The following is a 24,012-nucleotide window of genomic DNA, read 5'->3' as shown; positions in this document are numbered from 1 at the left end:
AACCAAATGGAAAAAGCACCAAGGAAACCACCATCACTATTACGCACAATACCTCCACAAGCAGAGTTGCCAGAAGGAGCAACAAAAGCCTTATCACAATTAATTTTAATCCAATTTCTAGGGGGAAGTTTCAAAATAAACTCAACTATCCACGGAGCTCTGGGAGAACAGATAGTAACGCAGAAACTCTAAAGAATCACAAAATCCTGCATATCCAAAGAGGAACCAGCCGCGGTGCTCCCAACTATGGAGGCTGCATCCAAAATACAATAAATGGAAGAAACACTAAAGCCAATGTTTTAGAATCTAACCTTGTTACGAGCCCGCCAAATAGCGTTAAAAATAAAGATGACCGTCACACAATGTAAGGCTCTACATTGTCTCGACCTCTTCTTGCTAAAAATCTTTTTCACATCTTCCCAACAATGTATCGAATCGTGAAACCGAAGCATCATTCCAACCCAAGCCCAAAGCTAAAATGCAAACTTGCAATGTAAAAACAACTGGTGAGAAGTTTCTTCATATTCGTTACATAAATCACACCTAGACGAAAAAGCAAAATTCCTTTTTTTCCATTGATCGTCTGTGGCTATCTTATTATGCAGCAATTTCCAAACCATACACGATTTTGAAGGAGGAATTGATTTAGACCAAATCCAAAGCCACCAATCCATAAGAATTCCTCTAGGCCTATTAAAATTGTAAAAGAATTTAGGAGAAAGCTATCCATCAGAAGAATGATTCCAAACTCTTGTATCCGCCCTAAGATCATGGGGAATATGGGAGTTTCGAATACGCAACTGCAACGGTAAGAGAATGGGAGTTAAAGATTTAGAAAAATTCCATTCACCATTAACAATTATTCTGCTCACCTTATGATCAACCAAATCATTCATATCTTCCACCTCTAGATAAAAGGGGTCCCCGCGCCAACTGTCGAACCAAAGGCTTATAGAGTCACCACTATCCAAGCACCAAGAAGAGTTCTCCTTAACCGTGTTCAACTCAGTTTTAAGACTAGACCAAATAGAGGGAAAATGTGGTGATTAATGAATTTACCATTTCTAAGATTTCTTTACCTTAGCAAAACAACCTAAGAATATGCGGAATTAAAAAGATCTCACGCAAGCTTCAAGTTGAAAGCTTCATTAAGCTTAACAAGAGATCTAAGACATAGATCTCCTTCGGCTAAAGGAGTGCACATCTTATTCCAAGAAACTGTAATGACTTTAATTTTAGAAGAATCCCCACTCCAAATAAATATTTTTATTGCACGATTGATGTCTCTAAGAAGGGATATAGGCCACGCGTATTTTTTCATACAATGAGTTAACATGCTTTGAATAACCGACTTAACAAGCTCCACTCTAGCGACAAAGAACAATAAAGAACCTTTCCAGTAGGCCAACTTGTTGATGAATTTATCTGCATTAGGACGCAAAAATACCGCCTTAGGTTTGCCTTTGAAGATCGGAACCCCAAGATAAACAAAATGAGCATCTCCAATTTTAAAACTGACATCTTTGATAAAATATTAAGCCTAGAATCCGACATAGCACTACCAAAAATAAAGGACTTGTTGCAATTAACAAATTGACCTGAAACTTCCGCGTAATCATTCAATACGGTGATGAGAACTTTGATGTTGGAAAACTTGCCTTTGCAAAAAAGGAAAATGCCATCAACATACAGAATATGCGAAGGGACACTAGCATTATTAAGCCCCTTGGAGAGCTCAATTAGATTCGAAGAGATCAGAAGATTAATCTTTCAACTAAAAAATTCTTCCGCGAGACAGAAGAGAAGCAGACAGAGCGGATCCTCTTGACAGACACCACGAGAGCAAGTGAAATAACATTTAAGAATACCATTACTATTCACAGAAAGATGAGTAGAATGCAGGATGCTTTTGATCCAAGAACAAAATTTTGCATTGAAACCGAAATTGTGCAGCACTCTAATCATGAAATCCCAACTAAGGGTGTGTTTACGGTGATTTCCGGTAAACAACCGCTAGTCCTCCAAACTATAATAAATATGATTTGGTTACTCGCAGGATCGACTAGATTGATCCTAGGACACATAGTCAATTAGATTGTTATCAATATTCTTTAGAACCATGTTCATGATTCGTTGTCTTCGACAAATGTTATTCGATTGAAAACATACACTTTTAGTGATGACTTGATTATATGTGATTATGACTTTAAAATGTAAACAACGCAGATAACGTAACATGCAATTCTGTTTAAATGTAAAGAATCTTAAAACATAAAACTGTTAAAGATCTTGAAAGTAAATAACATGAAAGTAAATAACATGAAAGTAAATAACATGAAAGTAAATAACATGAAAGTAAATAACATGAAAGTAAATAACATGAAAGTAAATAACATGAAAGTAAATAACATGAAAGTAAAGATACAGTAATGTAAATGACAAGAAGTAAATAAAATGCAAGAATTTAAAGATATTCGAAAACGAAAAGCAATAAAAGATAATACTCATGTATTAAGATGGTGGTGTCATACGTACATTTTCTCAGCGAACTCGTTCTCGTTAACGCTTGATACTTGAGTAAATATGTGAGTGATTTGTACAAAATGAACACACGGAATTCTATCATAAAAAACTCCTATTTATACTAGTTTCGACCATAACGGCCCTACGCTAATCCGCTGCCACGTTTCTCATAAGAACTTCCAGCGATGACATCTGTGAATAAGCAGTTACGCAACTATCTTCGAATTTCAAATCTTCCCGCCTGAGTCCATCTTCGACGCGTGGCAGTATGTTAATAAACACTTACTAACAAACACGCTAAATAATAATACTTAAGCAAATTTATAAATTTTGTCTAAGTCTTCGAGGATATGTCCTTCCAATAGCTTTCAGTAGCCATCACCTTCATAAAAAAACTTAGACGTTTCTTGCTATCGAAACATGGCCATCAGTAGCCATTTTATATTTCTCAGAGATGGTCATCAGTAACCACCTTGCCTTCGATCATACACTCCTTCGAAGCACATATATTTGCTCAACGAAATCTTCAGCTAACAAATTGCCCCCAATAAATGCCTGTTTCGAAGATCAACAGAAATAGGCGTTTTTTGCCATCATAAGATTTCGTCTCTTATTAAATTTTTGATAGTTCCAAGACTACTGACTAAACGTCATAATCATTGATAATCTCTGTTTCCGAAACGTCTTGTCATTCTCAAAAATGTCTTCTCATAACTTACATTCCCACGTCCCTGACCTTACTTCCTGATCATTACTCCTATATACTAGGAGTAAGGCTGAATCTTTTGACCGCCATTGGATTAAATCATCATTCGCCACGTGTCCTTTGGGTTTTACCCAAAAGATTTAAAAAGGATTTCCGTTAAACCTTTAAATACTTTGGACTTGCACTCTTTTTACAACTTCTCATTCCTATTTCTCCGTCTTCTTCATCAAACAAAGGAACCAACATCTTCAAACTTTTCAAATCTGAATTTCTCAAAACTCGTCCGATGGCTTCATCTTCCAATGTTCTTCAACCTGCTCTAAAGCTCCAATCCACCACACGGTCTGGTGAACACGAACACATCCCAAACCCTAACGTTGAAGAAGTTCGCGCTATCTACGCTTCCCAGGTAATCATACCCTTTGAACTTTCTGGAAAATCTTTTGCTTTTATGGGTCCATTGCCGGGTGAAGATAACCAAACCCTAAGTAGGTTCTTCCCTGCTTATTATAAGACTAGGCCATTAGTGAGCAAAGCTAACACAAATGAAGAGGGTTGCTCTCCTTCAGGAGAATCTGCTAATGTTGAAGAAACTTCAACCATAGCCCCTTTGGCTTTGCCAAAAATTAGGTTAAATTATATGACCAACTTTGTGAAAGTGTTTAGGTCACTCCCTTTAGCCAAAGATCCTGACTTATACTTTGCCTGGTTAGAAAAAGTAGAGAAAAAGAAAGAATCTGACTGGAAATCGTTAGGAATCTACGATTTGATCCAACTATCAAAAACAGGCTTAACATATAACCAACCCATGCTAGTAGCAGCGGTCCATTTCTGGGATGCTTCCCACAACACTTTCCACCTCCCATGTGGAATGGTCACCCCTACTCTCTTCGATGTAGCTGCGATTACAGGACTTCGACCAACTGGGGAAGACTTCGATCCCACTGAGATGGATGATGACACAATTGGCTTTAATAATTCGACAGTAACTTATACTGCGTTTATCCAACAACATCATGTTACCGCGAACGAAGAAGTCTCTGATGACGAACATATTGCCTTCTTGGCGCTATGGCTTTCGCGATGTGCTTTCTGCTCAAGATCCATACAAGTTGCAAAGAGATATCTTTGCATGGCTAATCAATTGCATAATGGAAAAAAGCTCAATCTTGGCCAACTACTTCTGGGATTTCTTTATGAAAACCTTAGCGAAGCTGCAAACCTTACCAAGAATTACCAATCTGGTACCTTACTTTATGCTGGACCTTTCTGGCTTTTGCAACTGTGGCTAAATGCTACGTTCGAAGCTCATCTTCCGTTTCGAGGGAAAGTCAAGGAGGAAAATGACAAAATCAGGAATCGAACTATTGAAGGAACTAGGTTGGCTTACCTGACTCCAAAAGAAGAGCCTGGGAAACTTCAAGAATACTTCTTAGCGTATATGATGATGTTTGCCCAGCGTCGTCAATTCGATCCGTCTATGGCTCCGTTTGTACATAGAACCAAGGGTCCTGAATGGTTTACTCAGAAATTCCCACCAACATCTCAGGATCAACAAACTGAGCTTATGGAAATTTGGGAATCTTTTCTGACTCCAAGGTTGTTCCTCCACCGTCTTCGACCATCGAAAGGGCAATGCATTCTTGTGTGCTATCAACCAAATTTGGTTTCACGACAGTTTGGATTGGTCCAAATAAAACCAAAATGCTTATATGAGAAAAGGAGTCATATGTGCTTCCACACCTTATACTTGTCAGAAGAAGAATGTGAAACAAAAGTTAACAGATATGCTGGCGTCACCAACCTTTCCCCTATTCCTTTCGAACCTTCCTTTTACTGTACACCAGACTTCCATCAATGGTGGACGAATTATTATACTTCTCAAATCTTTGATGCTGATAGTTTGACGCAGGAACTAACTGCAGCTTTTGCTGATGTGCAGGAGACTTTTCGTAAAGGTACTACAACTCATATTAAAGAAATACAAGCTTTCCAAAAATTTTTTGAAACTATCTATAGGCCTGATGATCTTAGTCGGACCGTTCATGAGGCTGCAATCACTTTGCGCGAAAAGTTTTCCGCCAAACTGGATAAGTTGAAATTGCCCTCGTATGTTCGACCAGAACTACGTTATGAAGTGGCTTTCAAACTTAATCCTCCAAAATTTCCTCCACTGCCAAGCGCGGATTTTGGTGTGGCTTTGAGCCCCCCTTTTCCAGATTGGTTTGTGTGTGGCAACGTTTTAAAAGATCTTCAAAACAGTAGTAAAAAACGCGCTGAACGGGTGGTTCCGACTAAGCATACCTTGGATACTTTCAAAGGACATCTCCATATAGATCTCGAACACGTTCGTGTCTTGACTCCAATACCTGAAGGTTTGGATTCAGACAATCTTTTCGACTGACTTTTCCTTTTTGGCTGGTATACTAATTTCAGTTTCGACTACAGCTGTTGCTCATAGGAGGAAGATCAAAGAGACTCCTGCCCAAAAGAATCCTGGGACATCCCAAAGCGACAAACCCAGTGAAAGTGGCTCTCTCAATCCTGATAAAAAGCCTACGGTACGCACCTTTTGCGTTCTTAATCTTATATAATCTGTAATCAATAGTCCCTTTGCTTATCATCTGTCTTTTCAGAGTTCGAAGCCCCCAACTGGTCCGAAACGGAAAGTTTCTTCGTCCGCTGCTTCAGATGATGAGGATAAATCTCCTCCTCGCACTAGACAAGGACTTAGGAAAAGACAAAAATCTGCTACTCCTTCGAAAAAGGGAAAGGGAGCAAGTCCCTCCAAAACTGCTTCTCCTACTGATAAAGCGTCCTCTGAAGATTCCCCTTTGAAAACAACTAGCAACATACTTGTTGTCGAAAGTCACAATTCAAGTCCAGATAATATCCAAACCAAGGTCTTTCAGGTTTTTTCGCATATTAACTTGTGACTTTATCTAAATAATGGGATTAACTTTTTTACCTTGTTATTGCAGGATGATGCTGGCACTGCTACTTCAGGTTTCAAAGATCCTGGTCTTACCATTGATGTTCCCAAACTCTATGGTAATAATAATCTTTAGCTTCGTTGACAAACTTGTTACAGGTTTATTCTTATGACTAACTCTGCTTTATCTGACACAGATACTTCTCGAGACAAAGCTCCTGCTCTTTCACCCGTGGTCGAAGATGCTCAGCCCATCAACACTATGCTGCCCGATGAACCCGTTGAAGAAAGTCATTCTACTGATGAGTCTCCAGCTACCCATCAAGACAAAAGTTTGGAAGGCGAAGATCACGCCCTCTCAGGTAGTGACAATGTGAATCTGCATCCTCATCATAGTGACGACACTGTGTCTGAATCAGATGCTATGGAGGAAACTTCCAAACTAGAAAAGCAAAACTTTCAAGAAGCTTCGACTCTTGACACAAAAGCTGATCCTGGGACCACTTCAATGCCTGCCCCTACGCCTTCGGAGCTAGAACAATTAAAGCATGCTGATCCTCTTAGTTTCTTGAAGATTATCATGAATGTGGATACTTCTTCGTCTCCAAGTCCTGACGCTATTCCAGTTGCGACTGTGGGGTCTGGCAACCAAGAAGACACTTCTAGCCTGCTTCGACAAATCAAAGAGCGGTTCTTCGATGTCAATCTTGTGGATCTCCTCATTCGGGATCCTCTTAAGAGTCATGGTTTAAATCAACTTTTGAAAAAAGTAGATTTACTTCAAGTCTCCACAACAGTCTCAGACGTACTTGTTCTGTTAGGCTCTCTGGTTGAGCAACTTCAAGCTGATATCCTTCGAAAACGAAGTATCGAAAGAGAGTTATCTGAAGCAATGGCCTCCCGTGATTCTTCATGGAATTCTGCAGTAGATGCAACCCAACGAGGCGAGGTCCTCAAACTTAAGCAATCAGAAGACCAGAAGGCCTTTGATGATCATGCAAAAAATATCAAGATCTGGAAACAAGAGATAAAGGCACTTGAGGAGAAAATCAAGGAAGCTGAACGCAGCCAGGCAACCATCCAACAATCCAACCAAAAGGAGTTGGTCGAAATAGTACAATCAGGGATCACACATTTCGAGGCTGCTCAAAAATTGATTCCTGAGATCGAAAGGTTGAAAAAACAACGATCGGTGATTGAACTCCGCATGACTTCTTGGGAGTCACAATATTCAAAGATCAAGAATAACCTCCCTGAGGGTTTCAACTAGCTGCTTCGAACCTTATTATCTGTTGCGTTCTTATTTGTAATCGAAACCTCATATGTTTTGTAAAAGCACTTATTTATATGCTTAACTTCTCCCTTCGTTTAAATATAATATTTATCGGCACTATTTCTTAGCAAATCTTTTCAATCTCTTGTCAAAATATATTTTCAGATCCTCCACAGTACTCTTCATTAATGCAACATGTAAACTCCGAATACTCTTCGCGACCTCTTAGCCTTTGGACTTGACGTTTCTACTTCTTTAGCCCTAATCATGACTAAACAGTAACGTTACTTTTTCAAAACGTCATTTCAAGACGTGCGTGAATCAGTTTCATGATTGCTGTTCAACTTCCAAGGGCGGGAAACGGCGGATGTAATAACTCCTCTCTTTGGAAAAACCAACTGCAGTCTAATCAATTATTAAGAAACTAAACCAACCTTTAGTATTCCCTTTCTATATAAAGGTCCAATATCACCCTTATTTTCTTCATTCACTCATTCTCTTCTTTCCTAAACTCAGAAAAGAGAAACCATTTTTCTTCCTCCAAAACCTTCTTCTCTTTTTTCATAATGGCCGAAATCCTCTCTTTCAATGAAATCAAAACCCTTATCCGGAGTGAGTTCAGACTTTCTGAGGATGAACTCCTTCGCCACTTTGTCACTCTTGAAACTTTGTTTGTCAATCAGGAGTTGGACTTCTACTTTGAGGAAGTCTTGGAAGGTGCTGTTTATCCAAACATGTTGGCTGAGTTTTGGATGAATGCTACTGTACGCATAGATCCTGAAGGTAGAACCACCATAGATTCTGAGATTCGGCATGCACGTTTCAGTATTACTCCTGCCACCATTGCTCACTTAATCAGGTGTAGTAACTCTGGGGAACGCTTTGATGACGATGGCTTTAACATGACCACGCATCTCATGCTGAGGTCCGTCATGGACAATGATCCTTTTAGTGCCAGAGTTGTTAGGATCTGGCATCAGATGCTCGTGGGCAACTTCCAGCCTCGGAGGATCAACGAAAACAACATCTTGGTTGAAGATTTGGAGTTCATCTTCTGTGGTCTTCGAGGGAAGAAGATCAACATTCCTTTGATGATATTCAAAGGTCTCGTGAAAGCTGTCTCTATTGGTACTGAACGGCAGAGGAACGTGACTTGCCTCCCATACGGAAGACTTCTTACTTTCATCTTTCAAAGGAAGGGTGTAGTGAGACGCATGCGTGAGGGCGGAGCCATCGACATGTTCGAAGCTGAAGCTTCACCCGTGTTGTCCTTGGAGGGTTTAAACCAAAGGATTAACTAACAACTTTCCTTTTTCCTTTATCTTAGGGTTTTTATGCTTTCTTTTTTTTTTGTTGTACTTTCAGATCCTGTTTGGATCTTTTGTCATGCATGCAAACCCAAGTTATGAATGACAAATATTTTGAAATTTCTCTAGACTTTTCCTTTTTAAGTCTGTTATTCTGCATGTAAAGCCATTTTGATCAATATGGCTCATGTGTTTTGACACATGGCTAACCATTTTGGCTTTTCGTGACACCTCAAGTGTCTACGTTTTTGCAATCTTAACTTCGAACATGCTTGGCTTATATTTCTTCAAATACTTCCCATTTACTCTTAAGATCCTACGATCTTCTGCTAATTCTTCGATTTCATAAGCATTGTTCGAAAATGTTTTTAAGATTCGAAAAGGTCCTTCCCCATGTGGGGACCATTTACCAAGCGCCTGATTTTTTCGGTCTATAGGTAAAATAACTTTCCAGACTAAATCATTATTAACAAAAGTTTTACCTTTCACCTTTTTATTGTATGCTCTGGATACCCTTTCTTTCTGTCTTTTAATCATTTCCAATGCTCGAAGCCTGTCTTCGTCTAGATCTACCAACTCATTCATCATTAACTCCCAGTAAACGTTGGGAGAAATGTCAGCTTGTCTTTGTATTCTTACTGACTGCAAACATATTTCGATTGGAAGTACCGCATCATGTCCAAACGTCAACTGGAAAGGAGTTGTATTTGTAGCTTCTTTTGGAGATGTTCGACAAGCCCAAAGTGCTTGATCCAAAGTCTTATGCCAATTCTTGGGTTTCTTCCCCACATGCTTCTTAATAAGACCAATTATAATTTTATTTGCTGCTTCGACTTGTCCATTTGCTTGAGCATAATAAGGTGTGGATGTTAGCAACTTGAATCCTATTTCCTTGGCAAAGTCCTGCATTTTTCGTCCAGTGAAGACTGATCCCTGATCAGTTGTTATGCTTTCTGGGATTCCGAACCTATATATAATATATTTTTGAATAAACTCAATCACCGCTTCTTGGTCCACATTTGCCAATGGTATTGCTTCGACCCATTTTGTGAAATAGTCTATTCCTACCAAAATGTACCTTTGACCTCTGGATGATTTGGGGTGAATTTCTCCAATTAAATCTAAAGCCCATCCTCTGAAAGGCCAAGGTTTCACTATTGTACTGAGTTCATTTGCTGGAGCATGTTGTATACCTGCGTGTTCTTGGCATTCTTGGCACCCCTTGGCAAATTCTATGCAATCTTTCAACATTGAAGGCCAATACATCCCATAACGAAACAAAAGCCATTTCATCTTATGTCCTGCTTGATGTGCACCACATGCCCCACTGTGTACGTTTGATAGAGCCAAGTATGCTTCTGCTTCACCCAAGCATTTCAGCAATACCCCTTCAGGAGTTTTCTTGAACAATTCATTCCCCATTAGAAAATATGACAAGGCTCTATACTTGATTTTTCTATCTGTCTCCGTCGAAGGATTCTTCAAATAGTTGATTATTGGGCTCCTCCAATCCGTGTCTGCCAAAGAGTCAATATTTAGGACTTCGAACTCTTCTCTGTTGGCATAACCCAATTGTGAATTCTCTAGATCGCTCGGAGAAAGTTTAGTAGACATTGCTCTTCCTCTTACTTCGATCAATTCTTCCAATTTTTCTTTCGATACTTTGTATCCTGAAGCCAACTGTGCCAAGTCGTTCGCTTCTTGGTTATTCACCCTTGATACGTGTTTCAATTCTACATATTCGAATTTCTTGAGTAGCCTATTTGCAATGACAAAGTACATGATTAGATTCTCTTTGATGCACTTGTATTCTTTTGTTAATTGTTTGATGACCAATTCGGAGTCTCCTTTAATTTCGACTCTGGTTGCCCCCAGTTCTAACAAAGCCTCAAGTCCGGCGATTAACGCTTCGTACTCAGCTTCATTGTTGGAGCATAATGGTCCTTCGAGTTTGTACTTGAGCTTTGTTGGAATTCCATCAGGAGAAATTATCAACACTCCAACTCCAGAACCTTCTCTATGTGTCGACCCATCGAAGTACAACTTCCAAGGTTTTAGGTCCACGTAATGCTGATGATTCTCAACCACTGCGTGATCGACAATGAAGTCTGACACAATTTGGCCTTTCATTGCCTTGAGAGGTTGGAATATTAGCGAATATTCCGTTAGGGCTAAAGCCCACTTGCCAATTCGACTATGTAATATTGGCTTGGATAACATATGCTTAATAACATCACAATGAGACGAAACGTAAACATCAACTGGCTTTATATAATACTTAAGTTTAATACAAGAGAAATACAAACAAAGGCAGAGTTTTTCTATAGCAGTATATCTAGTCTCTGCATCATTGAGTACTCTACTTAAGTAGTAAATGGCTCTTTCGATGCCATTTTCATCTTCTTGTGCCAGCATGCTGCCTATTGTTTTGTCTGATGCTGAAATGTACAGGCGCATGTGTTTCTTCCCGTTTGGGGGAGATAAGATTGGTGGACAAGTCAAGTATTGCTTTATCTGATCGAAAGCTTCTTGATGTTCAGCACGCCATTCGAACTTTCCTTGCTTAAGCCGTAGTAAAGGCGAGAAGGCTTGCGTGCGTCCACTCAAGTTAGAGATAAATCTTCTTAAAAAATTTATCTTTCCCAACAGTGATTGTAACTCTTTCTTCGTGGATGGAGATTTGGTTTCCATGATGGCTTTTGTCTTGTTCTGGTTGATTTCTATTCCCTTTTTATGGACTACGAAACCCAAGAAATCTCCTGCTTGTACAAAGAAAGCACATTTAAGGGGGTTCATCTTCAACCCATGTTTCCTCATTCTTTCGAATGATTGGCTTAAATGATCGAGATGACTCATTCCCGAAGTAGATTTTACCACAATGTCGTCTATATATACTTGCATGAATGTTTCTATAAAGTCATGGAATATAGAGTTCATTGCTCTTTGGTAAGTTGCCCCAGCATTTTTTAAACCAAAAGGCATTACAACCCATTCGTAAGTGCCTATTGCCCCTGGGCAACGAAACGCTGTCTTGGATACATCATCTTCTGCAATAAAGATCTGATTATATCCTGAGTATCCATCCAACATACTTAGATACTCAAAACCTGCGGCTGAGTCTACCAGCATTTCTGCTACAGGCATGGGATATTCGTCTTTAGGAGTGGCTGCATTAAGATCACGAAAGTCTATGCATACTCGTAAAGAGCCATTCTTTTTAATTACAGGTACTATATTGGCAATCCATTCGACATACCTTGTAGTTTGGATAAACTTGCAACGTAAAAGCCTTTCGACCTCTGCTTTAATCTTCGAATGGATCTCTGGCGCGAATCTTCTAGGAGTTTGCTTCACAGGTTTCTTCCCTTCTTTTATTGGAAGCTTCAATTCGACTAGATCCCTTCCTAGACCAGGCATCTCATCATAATCCCAAGCAAAGCAATCTCTATTTTCTTTCAGCATTTTGATGACCGTTGCTTTTATTTCTGGCTCTAATTTCGCGCTGATATATGTTATCCTTTTTTGATCCCTGTCTCCGAGGTTTACTTCTTCGAGTGGATCTTGGGCTAACATCTTTATATTAGAAGCCATTGGGTCTTTTTCGAACCCTAAAGGTTCTTCGTCGTATATTGCATCTAATCTTTGGTTTGATCCTTCGTCCATAATCTCTTCGTCTAGGATCGTATCTTTGGAGTGTTCGAAATCTGTATGCACCTCCAATTCTGCTATCTCTTCTTTGATTTGGATGGTATCTACCTTTACATCTGCTAATTCGGCCTCGAGAGCCGCCTTCTGTTTGTTCTCGGCCACGTAGGCCGAAATCTTTTCGAAGAATGAAGACTCAGACATGATTAATGTCATCGTCCCAGCCTGTTGGCCGTATTGCTGCATGATCTTCTAAAGGTGCTGTATCCGTTGGACCATCCATGATCTCTCTATCCCATTGGAATCCGTTTGGGTGCAAAGTAAGATAATACAATGCATTCTTATTTGGGGTGTACATCTCTTCTGCAGTATGACAAGGTCCTATATTTGCCAGATTCCTATCGAAGTTGGATTTATTTACCTGGTTAACTTCAGCCATATAGTAACTCTGATCACCTTCGATGTTTTCTACTATGCCATCTTCTCTCCAGATTGTCACCCTTTGATGCATTGTTGAGGGTACAGCTGCTACCCCATGAATCCATTCCCTTCCGAGCAACAGGTTATAGTTTGCTTTTGCTGGAATAACCATGAACATAGTGGGTCTGGTAACTGAGCCTACTGTCAAATTGACTTGAACAATTCCCAGTGTTTGTCCTATCTTACCCTCATAGTTAGACAGGACCATGTTATGTGGTCTTATGTCCGTATCGAACATGCCAATTCTCTTTATCATATACTGGGGCATCAAATTTACTGCTGCTCCCCCATCAACTAGGACTTTATTGATGCCAACATTCTCAATCTTAGCCCTAATATAGAGTGGTTTCAAATGATTTCTCATACCCTCGTCAGGCCTCTCGAAGAAAGCATTCTGCTCTTCGACTGCACCATTATTTAGCACATAGTAACACACAGGTCTGTGTTTTGCCATTTCTTCGATATCAGCCTCCTCACAGTCTTCTACCTCAGTTTCCTGGTTAAACTCGTGAGGGAGTACGGACACAACATTGCAATTTAAATTTATAGACGAGACTCCATCAGAATCAAAATCATTTGTCATTCTGTCCTCTTCGTTCCAGGAATTTGACCGCATCTTATCTTCTTCATCCAAGAGCTTTTCAGCTTCGAACAATGCACGTTCCACCGGAGGTTTGTTTGACTTTGCTCCCTGGTATGGGACTTGGTTGCTGCTAGTTTCTCCAGTTTCTCTTGGTCTATATTCCTTCTGGGCCCTTTTCATCCTCTGGTGCCTCCTCCATTGGGACCGAGACATAGGGTTTTTTCCCTTATAGTTCTCCAATCGATATGTCTCTCGATTTGGCCTTTGAAATTGTCTCCTATATGCCATTGCGGTTCTTTCTCCTTGGTCCCAACTACGCCGTTTGTTGGTTCTTGCATCGGCTTGTACCCATCTATCCCTAGGTGGATCTGCAGGGATTTTGAACGTTACCCTTCGAACTCTAGGGTGTGGACTATCTGGTCTCTTCGTTGGGGTCCATACATCGAAACCATACAAGTCAGGACGTAGCCCCTGAGTTTCTTGATTCATGGAGCAGTGCACACGTTCAAATGATCGTGCTAGCATCTCATCATAGGCTGCCCCACATCTGGGGCAGAGTGCAACCTCAGAGTTCCCTTTGTGGCATCTGATCAAAAATCCTAATAAGCTTTCATCCATCCTTGGGTACACTTGTAGTAAAGAATTTGGTTCTCTCCCTGGGTGTTCCCATCTTTCACGTCGAGCCCTTACGAAATTGGCTTCGATTCTTCGATTCAGCATGATCGAACACCTTGGGCACATCCATTGTTTTCCACCATTTCTCTCATGGCAATTCCATAGGTAGTCTTTGAGGCTTTCAGCTCTTAGAGGAACTTTAATACCCCCATTCTGCCTTGTCAGCCGTGTCTCTAGTTCGCCAAACTCAGATGTTGGGTGTCTGGCGCTAACCATGTTGACCACCGCTGGAGCAACTTCAGAGATTTGGATTTTCTGGAGTTTTATCCTGAGGTCTTCAGTGGCCTCATTGCTCTCTTCTTTTGGTGCTTCAGTCATCTCTGTTTGGGAAGCTTCTTCAATCTCAGTATTGAAGATTATTTCATCATTTAGGCTTTCAGTAGCCTGCTTTCCGTTGAGCATTGCCTTAGTTTCCGCCACTTCGATCTCCGATACTTCCACCATGTTGATATCTTCTACCTCACAGAGGCTAGCATCAGCAATGTTTAGGGGATTGGTATCGACCCTCATGTGACTCTTGGTCTTGTCAGCAAATTTCAACCTTCCATCATTGATAGCATTTTGAATTAGATCCCTGAAAAGAAAACATTGTGAAGTTTTATGGCCTAAAAACCCATGATATTTACAGAAACCTCTTTTCTTCCGTTGTTCCAACGGAGGAGTTTTGGAATTAGGAGGTAGTATCATTTGGCCATCTTTTACTAATAGATCAAATATTTCATCACACTTAGTAATATCAAATGTATAAGTTTTCTTAGGAAACCTATCATTCTTATCACTTTCTACAGGGTTCTTTCCATTTGCAGGATTTAACAATTTGCAGGCATAAGGTGGTGCCTCTTTTAATTCTGCTAAGTCTATTTCGACTTCCTCCAGGCTATATGAGTCATTGAAAGACTCATCATCAGCGTCTTCGGCTTCGACGTACGCTATCCTTTCCTTCTTATGACTTTTGTTAGCCCTAGCCTTTTCTGCTTTCAAGCGTTCGACCTGTCGAACTCTATCTGCCAACTGGGCCATGTCCCTAAGGTATTGGGTATCTAATTTCTTTCTTATTGAGTAATCTAGACCACCTGCAGCCATTTCGACAAGTTCGTGCTCAGGAACTGTCGTAAAGCACCTAGATTTCAACAGACGGAACCTATTCAAATAATCATCAATAGTCTCCGTGAATTTCCTCTTAACACTGGCCAATTCCTTCAAACTTATCTTAGTTTGACCCATGTAAAATTGCTCATGGAACAATCTTTCTAGGTATGCCCACGCATCTATCGAATTGGGTGGCAAAGTAGTAAACCAGATAAAGGCATTCTTTGTCAGCGAACTAGGGAAATACTTGATCCTCAAGTCCTCGTTTCCTGCCAAGTCCCCTGCTTCTGTTAGATACCTAGCAATGTGTTCCACTGTCGATTCGTTAGTTTCGCCTGAAAATTTTGTAAATTTGGGTACCTTAGTGCCCCTAGGTAATTCTGTCTGCATAATATAGTCTGATATAGGGGATGTATAATTTGGACGTCTGAGTCCAGTACTTAGGCCATTATTGGCCATCACCCTTTCTATCATAGCAGTCAAGTTATTCTCTGTGGCCAGATTTTCCCTTCTGACTCTTTGAACAACCCCATCTGGATGTTCATTTCTACCTACAACTCTTACTCTGGGTTGTTCTTCCTCCGTTTCTTGTCGAACGGGGACGGTTCTTTGACTTGAAGTCTCTAAATTAATTACTGGAATTTCTTCCGTCCAATTCGTCCTCCGCAAGGAGTTTATATCTCGGATGGTTGGTCTCGATGATGGGCCCTCATCTTGTATACGTTCTAAAACGGGCATTCCCTCTTGGTATGCGGGCTGTTTATCTTTCCTTTTTGGTTGTGTTACACCCATGAACTCCGCCATCCGATTCATTTGAGATGACATCTTTTGGAAAGTTTCTACATTTTCCCTATTTGTGCAAGTAATGTTTGTCAACAATGGGGTAAAGATTGAAGTCAATTCTTTGGCTAAAGCCCCTAGCATATCATGGTTGCTTGCATCCATTTCTTGTCGAAATGCTGCTTGGCTGTTTGTGGTATAATGAGGCACCTGGGTAGAAAAACCAACGTTGTGTGTACTTCGACTCGCAGATCCCACATTTGGTGAAAATGTCGCATTATTAGTTGGGACATAAGTAGGTCCGGCCCCTCGTACGCCTGATCCAAAAGGAAATGGCATCCCGTATGGAGGATTTGGCCTCCATTCGAAAGTTGAATTCGTGCCTTGACTAGACAAGTTATTCGCAGCATTTGTTGAGGGAAACGGTAATACTTCCTCTGCACTCGTGGTCGAAGGTGCAGTTGTTGACACTGAAACTGGCAAAGTCCCTGAAAGTCCTGTATTATTTTCAGGCACCGACTGGGAATTATCTGCAGGTCTCGATCCATTTGGACCCGTTGTATCCCTTGTTCCTTGAGTGGAATTCGAATTTGCCGCTCCTGATCCTGTGCCTTGTGAGGGATCTTGATCACCCCCTGCACTGGCTGTAACAGCCATTTTCTTGTTGTACCTTCGTTTGGGAACCGGTTGTGCACTGTTTGTTAATTTACCGTTCCTAAGGTTCATACAAGGTCTTGATATTGTCTAGACAAAACAAAGCAATTGATTAAAACAATCCGTTCGACACGGTCCCACTGGGCGTGCCAATTTGTTTACGGTGATTTCCGGTAAACAACCGCTAGTCCTCCAAACTATAATAAATATGATTTGGTTACTCGCAGGATCGACTAGATTGATCCTAGGACACATAGTCAATTAGATTGTTATCAATATTCTTTAGAACCATGTTCATGATTCGTTGTCTTCGACAAATGTTATTCGATTGAAAACATACACTTTTAGTGATGACTTGATTATATGTGATTATGACTTTAAAATGTAAACAACGCAGATAACGTAACATGCAATTCTGTTTAAATGTAAAGAATCTTAAAACATAAAACTGTTAAAGATCTTGAAAGTAAATAACATGAAAGTAAATAACATGAAAGTAAATAACATGAAAGTAAATAACATGAAAGTAAATAACATGAAAGTAAATAACATGAAAGTAAATAACATGAAAGTAAATAACATGAAAGTAAAGATACAGTAATGTAAATGACAAGAAGTAAATAAAATGCAAGAATTTAAAGATATTCGAAAACGAAAAGCAATAAAAGATAATACTCATGTATTAAGATGGTGGTGTCATACGTACATTTTCTCAGCGAACTCGTTCTCGTTAACGCTTGATACTTGAGTAAATATGTGAGTGATTTGTACAAAATGAACACACGGAATTCTATCATAAAAAACTCCTATTTATACTAGTTTCGACCATAACGGCCCTACGCTAATCCGCTGCCACGTTTCTCATAAGAACTTCTAGCGATGACATCTGTGAATAAGCAGTTACGCAACTATCTTCGAATTTCAAATCTTCCCGCCTGAGTCCATCTTCGACGCGTGGCAGTATGTTAATAAACACTTACTAACAAACACGCTAAATAATAATACTTAAGCAAATTTATAAATTTTGTCTAAGTCTTCGAGGATATGTCCTTCCAATAGCTTTCAGTAGCCATCACCTTCATAAAAAAACTTAGACGTTTCTTGCTATCGAAACATGGCCATCAGTAGCCATTTTATATTTCTCAGAGATGGTCATCAGTAACCACCTTGCCTTCGATCATACACTCCTTCGAAGCACATATATTTGCTCAACGAAATCTTCAGCTAACAGGGTGTCAAAGGCTTTTGATATGTCCATTTTCAGAGCTATATTCCTACACCAAGCCTTAGTATCGAGCAAGTCGAAAGCCTCAGACACCAAACCAATACAGTCATGAATATGTCTTCCATGGATAAAGCTGTGTTGCTCCTTAGAGACAAGCAACGACATTATCGCTGCGAGTATGTCCACAAGCACTTTCGAGATGATCTTAAAATTGAAATTGACAACTGCAATCAGACAGAAAAGACCAAGCGAGTCAGCCCCTTTTACCTTGGGAATAAGAATATATTGGCATTAAAAGCTAATAACACCCAATCAGATGAGAAAAACTGAATCACCGCATTCTAGATGTTCTGCTTTACAATGTCCGAGTATGTCTTATAAAACACGACTCCAAAACCGTCCGAATGCGGTGGAATATCCCCATTCAAGCCAAACATCATGGAAATATGTTGAACTTTTTTTTGGATAGAATAACCGTAGGGCACCCTACAAACATCCTAGACCAGGAAGACATAATAACATGTTTGTATCCTTCATGGAGAGCCCAAGTACTTAGGAATTTGAAATGCGAAAAAGACCACACATAATTGATATGAAATTCCAGGATAAGAGGTCGGTGATCTGAACATAATTTGGGGAGATATAAGACCACAATGAAATTACAAGCATCAATCCAGCTAGAGTTCCCAACGCAACGGTCGAGCCGCCTTTCAAGCGAAAATTGAAAATCTCTCTTGTTAGACCAAGTGAACATAACCCATGCAGTAGGCAAATGGATGAGATAATTGTTATTCATCCAACTTTGGAAATCCAGCATGGGCCTCTTAGCATGACTAAGCCTTCCTCTATGCTCATGAGCACCTATAATCGCATTAAAGTCTCCAAAGAAATCCCAAGGAAGAGGGTGAGAAGCTTGCAGATTAGTGAGTCTTTTCCAAAGATCCTTTCTTTTGTAATGATTCGTGCTAGCATAAATCGCAGCAATGGCTAAGACCTTATTATCCAAATTAACAGTAAAGGTAATATATTGGGCAGAGATGGACATAAAATTTGGATTAAATTCCTCTTTGCAGACACACCAAAGGGGAGGAATACCCAAATCAGTAGAGGAGAAAAGCTTAAGACCAAGCCTAGAAAACCAGTTATTAGGTAACTTAGCAAAATCAAATTTCGGTTCTGCAATAAAAACAAAATCAGGATTGTGAGATTTCAGCATACGCTTTAGGGCTAATATGGAGGGGACATTAGCCAAACCCCAAATATTCCAGAAAAAACACTTCATAATGAAGGCTTCTAAGGTATTTCGTGAGACCTTGTGGAGTGTTTCTTTTCTTTTTAGCCTTTGTAGAGTGCTTCTCTTTGAGACCTACAATAGCTGTTGTAAAAGCGCCATCAAGTCTGGGCAAATTTGCAAGCGTAGCCGAAGAGCTATGGAGAAAACCCTCGTTGCTGCTTGCCAAACGATCCTGGGTTGCATCCACAAAAATTGATAAAGTCAAATTTGAGTCATTCGGGGTTGCACTACAAAATTATGGGAATTACAAAGAACACCAGTGCCACTGCCCATATTTTGCGCCTCTGCAACAAGATTAATAACAGATGTATCTTCGACAGGATTAAGGGCAGGTTCCAAAATGGCACCACCGATGGTGGGCGAAATTTCTAAATTTTAATATCCAAAAAAATTATAATAAAATAATGAAATACTTTATAAATTTTTTAAAACAAATATATTTAATACTATAAAAATCATTAAAAAAAACTCGAAATAGACGTAATATTCTTACCCACTCCTAAAATACAAAAAATATATCTTTTTTGTTTTTCATAATTATTGGATTGGGTTTATATATAACACACTATCACAATAAAGATTTTACCCCATATATCTTAACAACTGAACCTTTATCCCCTACAAAATCTAAGAAAATGTTAAATTGTTTTTTTTAATTTAATTTTTTTGCCTCTACACAATTTTTTCCGAAAATTTATTTACGATTTATTGGTGAATAAATTTTAATTTTTCCAAAAACCTTGTGTAATGGTACATATTACATTCAGTGATGCTTCAATAACATATTACATGTCTCTCTTTTAATTTAACTAGACATCTTGAATTATTTTCAAAGAGAATTTATAACAAAATTGACACAAACATAGAAGGCAACTGAATAACTAGCAGCATTGCTACTTTCTTTTAGATGGTAAAATAATCATCTTAAAAATTATATTTATTGGACTTAAGTGATACAACATTGTTATAAGTATAAGTTTTGGGACTCTCTTGTATTTGATTTATTACTTATAGTGTTAGAAAATCAGAAGTATCAAAAATAAATTATAGGAAAATATATTGATTGTTGAAACATGCTTATTCATGTTTGACCTTTTACTTTAGGCAACTTTGAGGGTTGTCTGTCTCATAGTAAAATCTGTAGTTCTTAGTCCCACCAGTGGAGAAACCTCAATAAACTCCACACATGCATATTTTCCTCTTTCCCATTTGCACACCAGAACATCTGATAGCCTAAGTGTTAAACTTCTCTCATCAGGATTAGTCAAGAGACTTATATACACCTATTTCTTCAAAGACACTTTGGCCCGCCAAAATATGTTAAAGAGGACATCCCTAACAATGTCATGTCGATACTTAAACTTGAAGTTCCCTACCATGAATCGCGTGTTCCCCAAATATATTCAAACACGGCTTGCGACAAATAGATCAAATCTCATTAATAGAAAATAAAAGAATCATTAGGCAGTATCTCAGGACAGTTCGATACTCCACCGGTGACATATGTTGACCTAACCCATCAATAGGAATAGCAAGGAGAAAGTTCTGAACATGTGCGACTTGCAAACAACCAAAAACTGCTTTCTATCTTGTGGTCATGTCAAACTTTACATCCATATTCTAAACACTTTTATTAAAAAGGTCACTCACTAAAACATGTTCTTCTTTAGATGGGATGATGTCCTTGCTAGTGAAATTGTAAAGGTCAAAATTTAAAATCGCAACACTAAAATTATCAAAATCTCTCTTAAAATTACAGTTTATACCAATACTTTACTTTCTCTTAATATATGATCATATAATAGTCAAGTAGAGATTGAAACTTAGAAGTCGCAAAACATTTGAATTCAAGTTTTAATAATATAATATAATAAAAATACTAAGAAAGAGTTTTTTTTCTCAATACAATCTTTATCCAACTCAAAGATTAAATTTTTTTTTTGTTAATTTAAATGTGCATAGATACCCTAAGGAAACAAAACTAGAAAGCATAGACAATCTAATCACTGAAAAATCAGCTACAACAGAATTCAACTAGAAATAAGAAAATTGATACATGAGACTTACCACTTTAATTTTTGTCATGTGGAAAAGTACTCAAGATGAAACAGGTTAACATTGAATAATTGAAGAACAAAATCAATTAGCAACTAAAACTAAAGTTATAAAATAACTACAATCATATTTAACATCCATAACAATATTTATCTTTCAAGACTTCACTTGATGACTTGAAACCAATTCTTCTTTTCCATTATTCTCAGTCTTTTTCCCTTCATGTTCATCATTCTTGTCAACAATGTTGCCCTCGATCTTGCCATTGATGTCGCAGGTGTTCGACGAAACAACAATCTCAATTTCTTCAGATTCAGAAGTGATTTCTAAATGAGTCACTTTCTTCATTTCTTTGCTCTTCCCCCATAACACCATGTACAATCCAACCATTATCAACACTGCTCCAATTACACTACAAAATGTACACATACATGTTTCAAAAATCAAATCATGATCAAAACTATAATTAATTAGACACTAATAATATAATTAAGTAAAATAATTAATGTGTATGTTTACCTTCCTAAATATAGATTCTCATCCAACATCAAAGAGCCAGCAATGGCCACTAGCACTAACATCAAAGGGTTGAAAATAGAGGCATATAGTGGACCTCTCATCCCTACACACCATGCAATTATAACAATCATTAATCCAGAAGCCACAACTCCCTACAAAAAACAAAACCAATTTAATTTCCATATTAATACTTAACAAATAAATTAAGATATTAATTCATAATTAATTAATTAATTAAGTAGTAAAATTTTACTTACTGAATATGCTGCAGTTAGAAGCCTAATACTCCAACCTAATCTCCATTGGCTCCAATCTTTATCCATACAAAGGGCAAAAATTGTAGCTTGAGTTGCCCCCATTAAATTCATCAATGCTGAACTTGAATAATGCCCTTGATATTCTTTGCTCATTTTAGTCTACAAAAATTTCATATATTAGGTTAAAATCGTAACTTAAGTCGCAATACAGTGGCGGAGTCAGAATCCTGATTCAAACATGTAAAAAAAAATTCAAGAGGTTCAAAATGTAATTTTTATAAAAATATATGTATATATTTTTTAGTTGAATTTTTTAAAATATTCTGACTCCGTCTCTGATCCCTAAAATATAACAAATTTATAAATCGGAATTTTTTTTTTGAGGATTTTTACCTGAATGATGAGCCATAATGCAAAGCAGAAGCAACTTCCAAGACCAAAAAAGATACCCAACAATTTACTACCAGAGTCATCATTTACTGTTCCATTTTTGCCCTTATGCAAGAGATTAATATGGAAGGACCAAATATTAATTTCAACACCTTTGAGAAATGTTAGCATCATTGCCCCTCCAATTCCTGTTATTGTTCCTAACACCTTAGCCTTTCCTGATGTTCTTTGGAAATTCAATCTTTCATAACTAACAAAATCAAAGCAAAATATAAAAAAAAAAAAAAAATATTAGTTATTATATATCATTAATAATCTATGTCACATATATAAATATCAATATTATACGTGACGATAAATCTTAACTAACTTGTAACAAAATTCAAATAACACAAATGAAACTCAAATTAATTTTTTTTACTAAGTTGAGTTTTTAGTACATACCCGAAAGAGACGGCCAAGATAAATGTGACGGCTGGAATGAGATTATAAACCGCGGAAGCAAATGTCGCCGATATCAATGCCAATGACTCAAAGTATAGGTTTTGAAATAAACTTCCTCTGAAATTTTGTTATATAATTTTAATCAAGTAGAAAAAAAATGATAATTAATATTCTTAAGCAAGAAAGTAGCAAAAATTAAAAAGGTTACATTATGTTACTTACCCAAATAATCCACAAAAGAATGACATAAAAACAACTCTCCATGTAAGCTTTGGTCTGTTCTTCCTGTAAATAAATAAAAATTAATTAATTAATTATTTAATAAACAAATAGTATACGCAATCGGGAAGGGGCTGAAACCAACTGATACCAGAACTGACCCTGAGCCAGATTTATCGGTTAAGTGATGAAAACCTAAATAAAAAAACTATATATAGTAGTTTAATATATAGTTGCATGAACCTTTCAAAAAAGAGAGCAAGAGGAATGGTAGTAACTGCTGCAAAAATGAGACGATAAGCAGTAAGAACCCTAACACTCATTCCATCGTTAATAGCAAGCTTGTAAAGAACATTAACAGAAGCAAATGCAATCTGAACCGTTAACATCATCAAAGCTGGTTTCAATCCATGCATTATTTTTCTTATATCTCTCATTTTCTTTGTACTATTTTTTTTCTCTCTCTCAAAATATATATGTACCTTTGCAGTTAAGAAATTAAATGTTACATGAATGATATGAAGTTATATATAGAAGTTATATTGAACTGTTGAAGGGTAGTGATGAATAGTTTATATAAAGTGAATGGTGTGTAAGTGGAGAACACAGATTTCCAATTCAATACATAAAGGTATGCTTTTTGTTTTTTTCAGTTTGGTCAAATATGTTACACAACATATGGAGTCATTAAATAAATAGTTTTATATTAGAATTATGGGTTGAGGAAGTGAAATCTAATTTTGTTGTAATATTGTGTTAGTGCAAGTGTGCAACTACAATATCACATGTGATCAGGTGTACTTAGACATATAATGCTACTTTATAGGAGGAATGAGGATTTGACAAGAAAAGTTAACATTGGTTTCAAAGTTAATAGGTGACACATTTGATAATTTCTTAATTAATTTAATATTTATAAAATTAATTGTTCAATTGAAAGATATAATAGTATAGATCAAAAC

At 38.0% G+C, this 24,012-nt stretch overlaps 1 protein-coding gene across 1 annotated transcript; it reads right to left on the bottom strand.

The window, feature by feature from the left end:
• Positions 1 to 21,108: 21,108 nt before the first annotated feature.
• LOC131625403 (WAT1-related protein At1g25270-like) lies at positions 21,109 to 23,557 on the bottom strand. The gene is made up of 7 exons (XM_058896265.1): positions 23,294 to 23,557; positions 23,054 to 23,116; positions 22,832 to 22,948; positions 22,391 to 22,637; positions 21,998 to 22,156; positions 21,741 to 21,892; positions 21,109 to 21,633 (listed from the first exon to the last, which is right to left on the bottom strand). The coding sequence occupies exons 1-7, from the start codon at positions 23,485 to 23,487 to the stop codon at positions 21,378 to 21,380; spliced, it is 1,188 nt and encodes a 395-aa protein (XP_058752248.1). The 5' UTR covers positions 23,488 to 23,557; the 3' UTR covers positions 21,109 to 21,377.
• Positions 23,558 to 24,012: the final 455 nt, after the last annotated feature.

This window comes from Vicia villosa, linkage group LG1 (genome assembly GCF_029867415.1).
Source record: "Vicia villosa cultivar HV-30 ecotype Madison, WI linkage group LG1, Vvil1.0, whole genome shotgun sequence".
Lineage (NCBI taxonomy): Eukaryota > Viridiplantae > Streptophyta > Magnoliopsida > Fabales > Fabaceae > Vicia > Vicia villosa.
Note: the sequence above shows the minus strand (reverse complement) of the source record. Positions and strands in the feature narration are given on the sequence as shown.